The sequence below is a fragment of the Microcaecilia unicolor genome, chromosome 14, assembly GCF_901765095.1.
Source record: "Microcaecilia unicolor chromosome 14, aMicUni1.1, whole genome shotgun sequence".
In the NCBI taxonomy this organism is placed as follows: domain Eukaryota; kingdom Metazoa; phylum Chordata; class Amphibia; order Gymnophiona; family Siphonopidae; genus Microcaecilia; species Microcaecilia unicolor.
This window is the reverse complement of record NC_044044.1, coordinates 20727635-20740477: the sequence shown is the minus strand read 5'-3', so window position 1 is coordinate 20740477 and position 12843 is coordinate 20727635. Positions and strand designations below refer to the sequence as shown.

The 12843-nt window shown below is 47.1% G+C and overlaps 1 protein-coding gene across 2 annotated transcripts in view; it reads left to right on the top strand.

Annotated features, from left to right (window-relative positions):
- The first annotated feature begins 5481 nt into the window (after window positions 1-5481).
- Window positions 5482-12843, top strand: part of STAG3 (stromal antigen 3) — a 47080-nt gene continuing 39718 nt past the window's right edge. For both annotated transcript variants that reach the window (XM_030187197.1, XM_030187198.1), the window contains exons 1-9: window positions 5482-5666; window positions 5921-6029; window positions 6160-6303; window positions 6423-6519; window positions 6645-6721; window positions 7488-7692; window positions 7779-7930; window positions 11032-11105; window positions 11588-11711. In XM_030187197.1, coding sequence (XP_030043057.1) covers window positions 5482-5666; window positions 5921-6029; window positions 6160-6303; window positions 6423-6519; window positions 6645-6721; window positions 7488-7692; window positions 7779-7930; window positions 11032-11105; window positions 11588-11711 — 1167 coding nt within the window. The remainder of the gene's footprint in view (window positions 5667-5920; window positions 6030-6159; window positions 6304-6422; window positions 6520-6644; window positions 6722-7487; window positions 7693-7778; window positions 7931-11031; window positions 11106-11587; window positions 11712-12843) is intronic.

Genomic DNA, 12843 nt, shown 5'->3' with positions numbered 1-12843 from the left:
AGAAGGGGGGCTGTTGGGGAGGTGAAGTGGCTTGTGAATGATGGGGTGGAGAAGGGGGGGCTGTTGAAGATGGGCAGTGGGGTGGAGAGAGGGGGGCTGTTGAAGATGGGCAGTGGGGTGGAGAGAAGGGGGGCTGTTGGGGAGGTGAAGTGGCTTGTGAATGATGGGGTGGAGAAAGGGGGGGGCTGTTGAAGATGGGTAGTGGGGTGGAGAGAGGGGGGGCTCTTGGGGAGGTAAAGTGGCTTGTGAATGATGGGGTGGAGAAGGGGGGGCTGTTGGGGAGGTAAAGTGGCTTGTGAATGATGGGGTGGAGAAAGGGGGGGCTGTTGAAGATGGGTAGTGGGGTGGAGAGTAGGGGCTGTTGGGTAGGGAGAGGTGAAGTGGTTTCTGGATAGTGGGGAGGAGAGGGGGTTGTTTCTGGACTGGAGTGTAGAGAGAGGAAGCGAAAAGAAGTGGGACTGTAGCTATACAGTAGGAGGAAAGAGAGAGAAGGAGGGCTGATGGTGGCTAGTGTGGTAGGGAGTCTGTTGCAGGATAGGGTGGAGAAGGATTCTGTTTGGAGAAATAGAAAGAGGGGGCTGGGTAAGGGGTGGAGAGGAGCTGCCGAGGCTGCTGGGTGGGTGGTGGAGAGAGACTGTTGCTGGATAGTGGTAGTGAGGGGAGAGTACGGGGATATAGGCCATTGGGTTGGGGCTATGATGGGAGAGGGAAGTAGTATGTAAAAACATGGGTTTATTTATGTTCTACTCACTTAGTGCCAGATATAGCAGATATATTTTTTCCCTGTGTTGTCTATGGGAAAAATGCTTAGGAAATCAGGCCCACGGTATGTGGAGGCTTTATGTATCCCTGTGAATGTGAGCCTGTGTCTGATTGTTTAATGTTACTTACTGTTGAACAGGGCCTTATCCTTCAGCACCTGTCACCAAATACCCATGACTGGGGCATGTAGTGGCAAGCTGCCCCTTTCGGAGACGCCTTAACAAGTAGAAGGAAGGGGATCCCCTCTTCACTGGAGGATCTTCAGGTGGGAGCCCTCTGCTCTCAGATTAAAGGACCACAACCTTGCCCCCCCCCCCCTCATCTGGTCCACTGGGCCTCTTTGAAATGTTTGCACCAAGGCCCAGAATTTAGGGGAAAAGTTTGGGGTGTATATACACAATGACATGATTCTCACCCTTTCTCGCTGCTGGCTGTTATCGGGGGAGATGTAGCATCACTACTAGTGGTTTCCAGATGGAGTCACAGGGTTGTTTCCTCTCCCCCGGACAGACGACTCCGTGATCTGTGCCCTGTGGTGGTGGTCAATATGAGGCCTGTGAGCCAGTGAATTTTCACAGGCCCTGTTCCCTCCTCCTGTAAAACTGGAAACCCACTAAAAGTGATAACTGTCAATGACTGTCTGAGACCCTAAGTCCATGGGCTGGCTGCTGCCTCACCCACTCTGGATAACTGGGGGGGGGGGGGGGGGGGGGGGGGGGGGGGGAGAGCAGGAAGTGGATGAGGAAAGGATGTTTTGTTTTCATTATCATCATCTAGGATCCTGTAAATGTTTAAGTGTTCAAATAGTCATATCAGATAGAAGTCCTGGAACACTGATTTATCACTCTTGGCACCTCACCAGGGCTTCCCTTCTCGATCCCACTGTTAGAGGGGGTGCATATAGGCACATTACAAAAAAAAAACTGGTTGTCCCCCATTTCCCTCTTGCTGCTGAATCGGCAGATAGAAATGACGACATATGCACTCTGTCGTCTCTCTACATCCTACCTCAGTGCTGCGTATTCTCAGAGAAGATATTGTATGCATTATACCAAATGACAGCGGGGGTGGGGAGAGGGATGGATGGATGTGAAAGTGCTGGTCAGACTTTAGGATCTGTAAAGTGCTCAGGCAGTGTTCTCTCTCTCTCTCCCCCCTCCCCATCACCCCAGGAGACTGTAATGGCTTTTCTATGTACATCTGCTGTTAGAAGGGCAGCTGTAATTTATTCTGTCACTGAAGGCAGGAGGAGAACTTTTGCTGGGTAGTGGGGACAAGAGGATGGTGGAAGATGAGACCCAGCAAGACCCAGGGGACTTTTATGCAGACATCAGAACCATGCAACCGGGAGACAAATTAGTTCAGAAAATAAAGTGGATTTTACTTCCTTTAATAAGGGAGGGAAGTCATGAGAGGCAGAGCACAGGATAGGCTACAAGTGAGTGACCCGTTGTGAAATGAGTGATGGGTTTTTGGTGGTACTGTGAATGACACTTTAATGCTGTGACAGTGAGGGGTGAGTGACGCAGCAAGTGATGGCTTTTCAGCTTGTGGTACTGTGAGTGATTTGAAGGCTCGCTTTTTCTGTAACAAAAGTTCTTTTTCAGGCCCAACACACTGATTCAATTTGAAAAGCTTCACGTCGGAAGACTTTGAGATCCGTTCATTAAAAAGACTCCTGGTGCAGGCCTTTGGGCCGAAACACAGCGTTGTGTCGAGTCTTTGATCAATAAATCTTCCCAAGCATCAATATTGCCCTTCTTGTCTCTGGAGCCCGTGGTCCTTTGCCCACTATTCTCCTCTTTATTTGTTCACTCCTTTGGGACCATAGAGTTCTCCTCCTAGGCAGGTTTCTGCTGAAAAGAAATACTGAAAACACATTTCTTTGAAAAAGTCCTTCTCTGTTCAATTAGACCCTGGTGGCCTCTTCGGGATCCAGTAGCCGAGCAGTCTTCCTCTTCCATGCTCCCTTTTTTTTTCCTCCATTCCTTTAAAGTACATAAGTATCGCCATGCTGGGACAGACTAAGGGTCCATCGAGCCCAGCACCCTGTCACCGACAGCGGCCAAAAGAACAAGCAATTTGTCCCGCCCATCCTAGAAATACTGTATTATTCCCTCGTCCATTCAATAACATTCTATGGCTTTTTCCTCCAGGAAGCCGTCCAACCCTTTTATGAAGTCCGCTAAGCTAACCACCTTAACCACCTTTTCCGGCAGCGAATTCCAGAGTTTAACTACACGTTGAGTGAAGAAACATTTTGTCAGATTCGTTAAAAATTTTTTTTTTTTTACCACACTGCAGCTTCATCGCATACCCCCTTGTCCTAGTATTTTTGGAAAATGTAAACAGACCCGTTCCATTCCACTGATTATCTTATAGACCTCTATCATATCTCCCTTCAGCTGCCTTTTCTCCAAGCTGAAGAGCCCCAGCCTCTTCAGCATATCCTGATAGGGAAGCCGTCCCATCCTCTGTATCATCCTTGTCACCCTTCTCTGCACCTTTTCCAATTCCACTATGTCTTTTTTGAGGTGCGGCGACCAGAACTGAACACAATACTCGAGGTGCGGTCACACCATGGGCGATACAATGGCAGAATAATATCCTTATTTTTGTTTTCAATCCCTTTCCTAATGATACCCAACATTCTATTTGCTTTCCTAGCCACAGCAGCACATTGAGCAGAAGTTTTCAACATATCATCAACGACGACACCTAGATCTCTTTCTCGGTCCGTGACTCCCAACGCTGAACCTTGCATGACGTAGTTATAGTTTGGGTTCTTTGGTGTTCTTTTCCTGTTAATTTAAATAAACACTGTACATCGCTTTGTTATCTCTCTGAGGAAAAGTTATTAATCAAGTTTTAATAAATCAAAACTACTTGCATGACTGCCTTAAGATCAATGTGATTTAGAGCTGGCCAGGCTTGTTCGACCCACTGTAATTTACAACTAGGTTTTCTAACCACAGAGGTCATCTGCGTTTCCAGTGAAAACGCAGAATCGGCTACTGTCCTGAAACTGTGAACCTGACTTAGGACATTTATTGACCATTTTACTAAGCTTCGGTAAGCCCAACGCGGGCTTACCGCTTGCTATTTGGAAACTACTGCCGGGCTACCGCAGCAAATCATGGGTGTATATTTTGGGATGTCCTCTAAAGAAGGTCCATGACGTAGACGTGCTGTGTCACTCCGATGAGTCAACTTCCAAGACAGGGTTTGACTATAGAGCCTGGGAAGAGCAATGAAGATCTTCATTGGTGGGGAACTGAGGTGGAAAGCCCGGGTGGGTGCAAAGAATCTGTGGCTCTAGGGGAGCGAGAGGCGTAATCTGGGCTGGGCGTAAAGGATCCTTTTAGATGTGGAAGAGTGAAGATCGAAGGCTGGGATGGATACAGAAGATTCCCAGTAATGGGAAAGCAAAGAGCCAACCCTGAAACGGGCACAGATTAGTTCTCAGTAATGGAGCGGCAAAAGGTAAAGTTTAGGATGGGTACGAAGGATCCTTAATAATAGGAAAATGAGGGGTAAAGCCTGGGTCAGTGGTTGACAGAGCAAGGGGTAAAGCCCCCAACGCAAAAAGGTTTTTAAATAAACATCCAATGGGCCAGAAACGATGCATGTTGGGGGGCAGGCACTACGGCAGGGCTTCTGGAGGATCGCGATGGTGGCACCGGATTGGCGCATTGTTCTTCTTTTATGAATATGATTTTATGTAAACTGCTTTGAACAAACACTTTTTGTTGGTATATGTGGTATACGAGCATTAGATAATATTTAACCATCCTTCTGACCTCATGTGTGCACCTTTCGTTAAATTAGTCGCCTTATTTTCTAACTCCTCTTACTCTCTTACCTATCTCATAGGTTCCATCTTTGCTTTTACCCTTCACTATCAATTAAAATGTTCTATTACGTATTGTGTTGACATTGTAAGTAGTAACTATACCATACTTTGTTTTGTTATTGATTATTTTGACTGCTGTAATTGTTTATTGCTTATGTTTGATTTATTCTTACGGTACACCGCCTTCAAGAAGGCGGCAAATAAATCCTAATAAATACATTTAAATAAAGAAAAGACACTTCTCTACTGTATAACAAGGGAGAACGGGCAGAGACGGGATCAATTCTACCATTGTTCTGTACCAAAAAGAAAATTATTGTGTAAGTTTCCTTGAATGTCCTGAAATAAGTTATTGCCTTATATAATTTTTTTTTGGTTTAACTTTATATATTTCTTTACTTTTTTTTTTTAAATAATTCAATCTTTATTAAATTTAACATATAACAGCATGATAAAAGAAATATTGCCATATCAAACTTATCACTCTAGAAAACTGGCACAAAAAGAAGCCAAAAACAGACAGCAACAACAACAACATCCTCTCAACATAGCATCCATAATTCCCTAAATGTAGAGAAACAAATGTAGTGGCATAACAGGACCCTCAGAAGAAAATAAAAGAAAAACCCAGACCGTTCCAGATTAATGGACAGAAAGGTCTTTCAGTTAACCCTGTGGAAATCGTGAGGTAGGACGTTGTACGGTAGGAGCTGGTTGAACGTTCTAGAAGAGAGCTTGGTTCTTTGACACCGCATCTGATCTAGCAGATAGTGCTGGTGTTCAGTGTCTTGGGTCTGTGATTGATGTGCAGTGCTGACCGCCTCGTAACCAGCGTCTTTTGGATATCTACAGGAGAAAACGACAAGATGCCAACCCTAAGGTCCTCCCGCCTCACGAAGGAGGGCTCGTCGTCATCTCCCATGCGCTCGGAGCTGCCTGCGGCCTTCTTGCCAGAGGCTGGGTCCCACAGTGCTCCCGGGAGCTCCACGTCCTCCATCATCATGGGGGATGAAGTGGAGTTGCTCCTGGGCTCAGAATCGCCCGGCATCAAGTGAGTGTGGGTTTGACCTGCAAAATGCATTCGGGGGGGAGGACAGGAGTGGTGTTCGGTAATCCCCACAGAGCAGGAAGGGGGATATGAATTGAAGCTTCCATGAAAAGAGAGAAACGTTGCCGCAGTTACTATCGGTGAGATTTCCCCACAGTTTAGGAAACCAATGGGGGACCATTCTGGCCTCACTTGGGAACCCCAGATATCTGGGTGAGTTATTACCTCATTGCTGGTGACTTGTTCTGATTCTGTAGGTGTGGCAGCAATGGGAGTGAGTCCCAGTCTGACGTTGGCAGTGATTTTGAAGACACTTTAAAGAAAAGCACCAAGAGACCAGCGAAGATGGCGGAGAGGAGAGCCCCGGTAAGACACCTGCACAAATCTGTCCTCCATCCCTCTCTTTTCGTGGTTTTTGAGACTGCATCAGTCTCGCTTTGACCTTTTTTGCAGGGCCTTGTTCCAAGTATCGGAGCTTTTTTGTGCTTTGCTCTAGGCTCCCAAACGACCCCGAAAAGCAGAAGGAAAGGAGAGAAGCCGAAAAGGGCCGTCAAAAGTAGCCAGCATCACCCAGCCAGCCAGTGATCCAGGATTCAGCAACCTCTTTGAAGCGGTTAAAACGTCAAAGAGCTCCATGCAGGTGAGGGTATCACATCCGTAGACGTCTCTAATGTCCCAGTCTCAGAGTCATGCAGGTAACACAGGGTCTCTCCTCCCTTCTCCCTTTGACTCTTCCCTCCCCACACCTGTGGCTGACAGTCTCTTGTGGATGATTGGCTGGAGAGCTATAAAGTGGACCGGGAGGAGGGGCTTCTGGAGCTGATCAATTTCTTCCTCCGGTCCTGTGGATGCAGAGGTGAGAAGTCCAGCGTCTCTCCTGGGTCTCAGTCCCAGTGATTTGTTCTCTTGTATCTTTCTGTGGCCAGTGAGGCAGGGGCAACGGGAACACGAGTGGGTCTCATTTGCGTTTTTCCGTGGCAGGAGTGGTGACTCAGGAGATGCTGCAGAAGCTGCACAACGCCGAGATCATTCATAAGATGACAGAAGAGTTTGATGAGGTACTTGAGTCCTTCTGTATGTCTCACCACACAATAGTACTGCTGGGCCCCCATGATCCCCCTCTCTCCTCTCCTCAGCCTTTCTCTTCTCCCCTAGTTATTTGGAGTTAGCTGACACCTCTTTCAGTAGTAGCTCAAGATGAGTTAAGTTCAGATGCAGTAGGTTTTTTTTCCTGTCCGTAGAGGGCTCTGACAAAGGAGAGTTAAGTGATTTGCCCAAGATCACAAAGTAAGGCAGCAGGGTTTGAACCGGGCTTCCCTGGTGTCAGAACAGTGCTATAACCACTAGACTGCTCCCATAGCCACCGAGGGGAGGGGGCATGGGGGACAAAATTCCCCGGGCCGGGGTCTCTCTCTCCTTGGTCAGGACCTGAGTGACCACGGCCCGACAGGAGCAGGAGAGAGAAAACTCCGGCGCCCTGGCCGGGCCCCCCCTTGGAGGCTGGGGAGGACCCGGAGGAGCACCTCCAGTGCTGCTCTTCTGCCCAGCTGAGAGGAAAAGCAGCTGCAGGACCTGGGGCAGGCAATCGGTGGAAGAGCAGCGCTGGAGGAACACGTTTTCTGCTGGCGGGGCTTCGGGATAATTGGATTGTGTGTGGGGGGGGGGGGGGCGACAGCAATCCAGGGGCCGGAGGCTCTGCCCCGGGCCCGGTTCAGTCTCTCAGCAGCCCTGACTGCTCCTCCACTCTACCCTGTTATGAATATTTCATATTAGGCTCCACTTGTTCCTTCATGGACTTTCCCAGCTCTCTGTTTTCTGTGGCAGGACACACCCGACTACCCCCTGTCTATGAGCAGCCCGCCCTGGAAGAAGTTTCGTCAGAGCTTCTGTGAATTCATTGCGGCCCTGGTGCGACAGTGCCAGTACAACATTGTGTACGACGAGTTCCTGATGGACAACCTGGTCTCGTTGCTCACGGGGCTTTCCGACTCGCAGGTTCGAGCCTTCCGCCACACCAGCACCCTTGCAGGTAAGAAGCGTCACATACTCCCAGGAGGCAGACGAGGACAAGCACTGCCAGAAGCTTACGCTTCTTTTCCCGATCTCTCTGTGTAGCCATGAAACTGATGACGGCTCTGGTCGGCATCGCTTTGAACCTCAGTCTCTACAAGGACAATAACCAGAGGCAGTACGAAGCGGAGAGAAGCAAAGCGCTGGGGAAAAGAGCCACCGAGCGCCTGGAGGTGTTAATAGGCCAGCGCAGAGAGGTGAGGGAAGAGGGTGGTGGTGGGGGAAGGAGTGATGGAGGTACAAAATGGAGCAGGAGAGAAAAGAAAAGTGATGAGGTGGACCAGGAAGAGGGAAATAAGTGACGAGAGAGCAGAAGAAGGCAGGCTGGGGAGGGGGAGGGTTTAGAACATAGGAATAGCCATATTGGGTCAGACCGATTAGAAACAGGGTAGTAGGCTAGATGGACCAACACTGTCAGAATACCAAATATTCCAGGGATAAGTAGTGGCTTTCCTCCTGTCTGTCTTAAGAGCAGATTATGGACTTTTCCTCCAGGAACTTGTCCATAATCTGCTATTAAAATAGATTATGGACTTTTCCTCCAGGAACTTGTCCAAACCTTTTTTTTTAAACCCAGATACACTAACTGCTGTTATCACATCCTCCAGCATCGAGTTCTAGAATTTAACTATTTGTTGAGTGAAAAAATATTTCCTCCTGTTAAAAGTAATACCACGTAACTTCCTTCAGCGTCCCCTAGTCTTTGTGTTTTTTCTCAAAGAGCAAAAAAAAAATTTGATTTACGTTTAACCATTCTACACCACTCAGGATTTTGTAGACCATAATCATATCCCCCCTCAGCCGTCTCTTTCCAAGCTGAAGAGCCCTTACCTCTTTAGCCTTTCCTCGCATGAGAGGAGTTCCATCCCCTTCATCATTTTGGTCAACCTTCTTTGGACTTTTTATAATTCCGCTATATCTTTTTTGAGACAGGGCAACCAGAATTGCACCCAGTACTCAAGGTGAGGTTGTACCATGGAGCGGATACTGTGGCATTATAATAACCTTTGTTTTATTTTCTGTCGCAAAAATCCGAGGGAACGGTACAGTATAGGGGGGTGTAGTGCTTCAGTGTGCGAAGGAAGAGCGGGACTTGGGGGTGATTGTGTCTGATGACCTTAAAGCTTTCAAACAGGTAGAAAAAGCGACGGTCAAAGCCAGAAGGATGCTTGGGTGCATAAAGAGAGGCATGACCAGCAGGAAAAAGGAGGTGATAGTGCCGTTGTATAAGTCTCTGGTGAGGCCTCATTTGGAGTACTGCGTGCAGTTCTGGAGACCGCACCTACGGAAAGATCTAAACAGGATGGAGTCGGTCCAGAGGGCGGCTACGAAATTAGTAAGCGGTCTTGAATGCAAAAATGATAGGGACAGGCTTATGAACCTCAACATGTATACGCTGGGGGAAAGGACATGATAGAAACATTTAAATATCTCAAGGGCATTTATGTACAGGAAGAGAGCCTTTTTCAAATGAGGGAGAGCTCTGGAATGAGGGGGGGGGGGGCTTAGTAACCTAAAGTATTATTTCACAGAAAGGATGGTGGAGGCGTGGAATGGCCTCACGGTGGAGGTGGTGGAGTCGAGGACTGTTCCAGAATTTAAAAAGGCATGAGATAAGCATGTGGGATCGCTTAGGAACAGGAAGAATTAGGGGTTACAGAGGATGGGCAGACTGGATGGGTCATGTGGCCTTTATTTGCCGTCGTGTTTCTATGTCCCTTTCCTAATCATTCGTACCATTCTGTTTGCTTTTTTGGCCACTGAACACTTTTGGTACATTTACCCTGTCCACCACTGAGAAGCAGGATGAACAGTCCCACATGAGTGACATTATCACACCGCACCGCATACAGAGAATGTCAGCTTATGGGATGGATGACCTAGATCACTGGTTCTCAACCAGTGTGTCCCCAACAGGTGGGAGGTGTGTCACAAAAAATCTGCTGTAGACAGCAAGCCTGTGTTTCCTTTACAACCATCAGTGCCTGCAAGCTGAGAAGACCACAGATCTTGAGTATCAGGTTCTTGAAATCCCTGTAACTGGTCCCTATTTCTTCGTCCCCGCTACCTCCAATAATAACTGCTGCCTCCAGCCCCATCTGAAAATGTTGCAGGTCTTCTGCCCATGGATTCAGTTTGCTATATAGTCTCGAGTAGCACATTTGCAGGTTTTTGTGTTGTTTCACAGTATTTGGCAGTGGAGGGATTTTGCGTTGCTGTTACTGAGGTGACACTAGAATTTTAATATAGATTTTTGTTGTATGTCAAGTGAGAAATCTGGGGCTGATGTTTTGCATACATCTCTTTGATATGGGGTAGGCAAATTCATATGAAACGTATAGTTAAACCATGAAGTATTTAGACATGCTTTGTTCAGCTGTGAATTTTAGTGTTCGGTGTGTCGCGTTGTTATGGGATTTGTCATGTAACTATACGTCTTTGTGTTTTGTGAGTGTTTGTTCTGGGGCCTGTGACTGCAGCCCTTAGCACATCCTGTTCACTGTAGCCAGAAGCCTGAAAATGGTTTTATCTGCAAACTAGTACAAACCAGTTTTAGCTGTACATTTAAGAATAACTGTAGGTAAAACGTGGTAATGACCAGACACCAACTACCAAGGTGACTGTTGTTAGGTTTTGTGAGTTTACTAATGTTTGCGTGAGACATAGTTAGTCCTTTCCAAGGTTTGGTTCTTCCTTGCTCATGCTGACCAACCAGTATTAGATATATATTTTTTTTTTTTTGCATCGCTCAAGACTAACCAGTAAACCAAAAAAATATTTTTTGCATCGCTCAACACTCCTGAGGCAGGCCTGTGGCCGAAACACAGTACTGTGTCCAGTCTACAATAAAGTTTACTCCTTTATATACCATCATAGTGTCAGCGTCCTGAAGTCATTGGTCTATTTCCCACTTTGTTTTTCTGTATTACTAATGTTTGCTACAGATACCAGCTCCCGTTGTAGTGAGTAATAAAACCTCCCTTTTCCTGTCTTTTGGTCGCTGTCTGACTTTTTTTTTCTTCCTGAGAATAGCATAAGCCACGCAGCATTACAGCGTATATTAACGTTGTCTGTCAGGTGTGTCACAACAGAAGAAAGGTTGAGAACCATTGGCCTAGATTATACTTTTGCACACCCACAGTACACGCTGCACCAGCTGCTATCAGCAAAGCTAAGTTCATGCAGAGCAAAGATGTGATTTGAAGGGGAGGCGAGAGGGTGTGGGCCTGTTAATCTTGCTGTCCATGGGGAGCATCAGTTACAGGTGAGCAGCTTTGCTGTCTATATTTTGTTGTAGTTCCAGGAGCACCAAGAAGAGATTGAAAACATGATGAACACCTTGTTCAAGGGGGTTTTCGTACACCGCTACAGGTGAGTGAGACATAGCAGGGACTATCACTTCTCAGCCTGAGTGCCACAGAGTCTGGGGTAGATATTCAGAGGGTCGGGAGGGGATTTTCAGTGGCACTTAACCGGGAAGTGCCATTCAATAGATTCTTTGACCACTTTGGCACTGTTCGGTTAGTACTGGCTAATACAAAAAGCAGTCCAATCTTTGCCTGGTTAGGTATGCCGATATGGCATTGAATATCAGCCGGCACATGCATAACTTCCAGCTCTGCCAAGGACCCGGATATTCAAGCTGGGTCTAATTCAGCCCTTGGCTGTTGAAGGTTTTAAAATTGCTGGAATGAATATTTGCCCAGTCTGTACAAGGCTAAGAGGGCTGGGGAGAGAGAAGGAGGTCTTTGCATATTGGTATGATCGAAGGGGGCTAGGGAAGTTTTCGTCAGCATTTACTGATTCTCTGTGTGCGGAGGAGGAGTTCAGACTCTGTGGTTTGGGTTTTACAGAGACTCGATCCCAGAGATCCGAGCCCTTTGCATGGAGGAGATTGGCATATGGATGAAGAGCTATTCCGCCTCTTTCCTTAATGATAGCTACTTGAAGTACATTGGCTGGACTCTTCATGATAAGGTACAGACGGAGGAGTCATGCGACTTAGGGGGTGTGAGGGGAGGGCGAGAGAAACTCAAGAGCTCAAGCTTCACTACAAAGGGGCAGGGTTTGGGGTGGGGCCCAGGGCTGGTTTCTCGTATCCTTCCTTTGCAGGCCCCAGGGCATGTTTGATTCTCCACGGACAAGCGAGATCTGTCAGCAACATATGGGTGATGTCATGCGACGGCACCAAAACACAGACTTTGCTCTCCTAGAGTTCAGAAAAATCTAGACGGTTTTTCTGAGCACGTGTGAGATCTCCCACCTTCATGCCCTGCACTAGACCTCCAGCCTTTCAAGCTCTCCATTACAACATCTTGTTCTCACTTGTGGAGGAGTAACCTAGTGGTCAGTGCAGTGGACTTTGATCCCGGGGAACTGAGTTCGATTCCCACTGCAGCTCCTTGTGACTCTGGGCAAGTCACTTAACCCTCCATTGCCTCAGATACAAAATTAGATTGTGAGCCCCTGAGAGACAGAAAAATCCTTTAAATAATAATGTAAAAAAAAAAAAAAAGAAGTGTGATAGAGGTATATAAAATAATGAGTGGAGTGGAACAGGTGGATGTGAAACGTCTGTTCACACTTTCCAAAATGCTAGGACTAGGGGGCATGCGATGAAACTACAGTGTAAATTTAAAACAAATCGGAGAAAAGTTTTCTTCACCCAACGCGTAATTAAACTCTGGAATTCGTTGCCGGAGAATGTGGTGAAGGCAGTTAGCTTGGCAGAGTTTAAAAGGGGGTTAGACGGTTTCCTAAAGGACAAGTCCATAAACCTCTACTAAATGGACTTGGGAAAAATCCACAATTCCGGGAATAACATGTATAGAATGTTTGTACGTTTGGGAAGCTCGCCAGGTGCCCTTGGCCTGGATTGGCCGCTGTCGTGGACAGGATGCTGGGCTCGATGGACCCTTGGTCTTTTCCCAGTGTGGCATTACTTATGTACTTACGTACTTAAATTAGTAAGTCATTCAAATTTGAAGCCTGTGTCTCCTGCTGGTCTAAGCAATAGTGATGGATGAAGGTATGAAAAGACAACCAAGTTGACGCTCAACAAATTTTGCCTGTCCAAGTGTCTTGGAGATTGGCTATAGCTGTTGCTGTC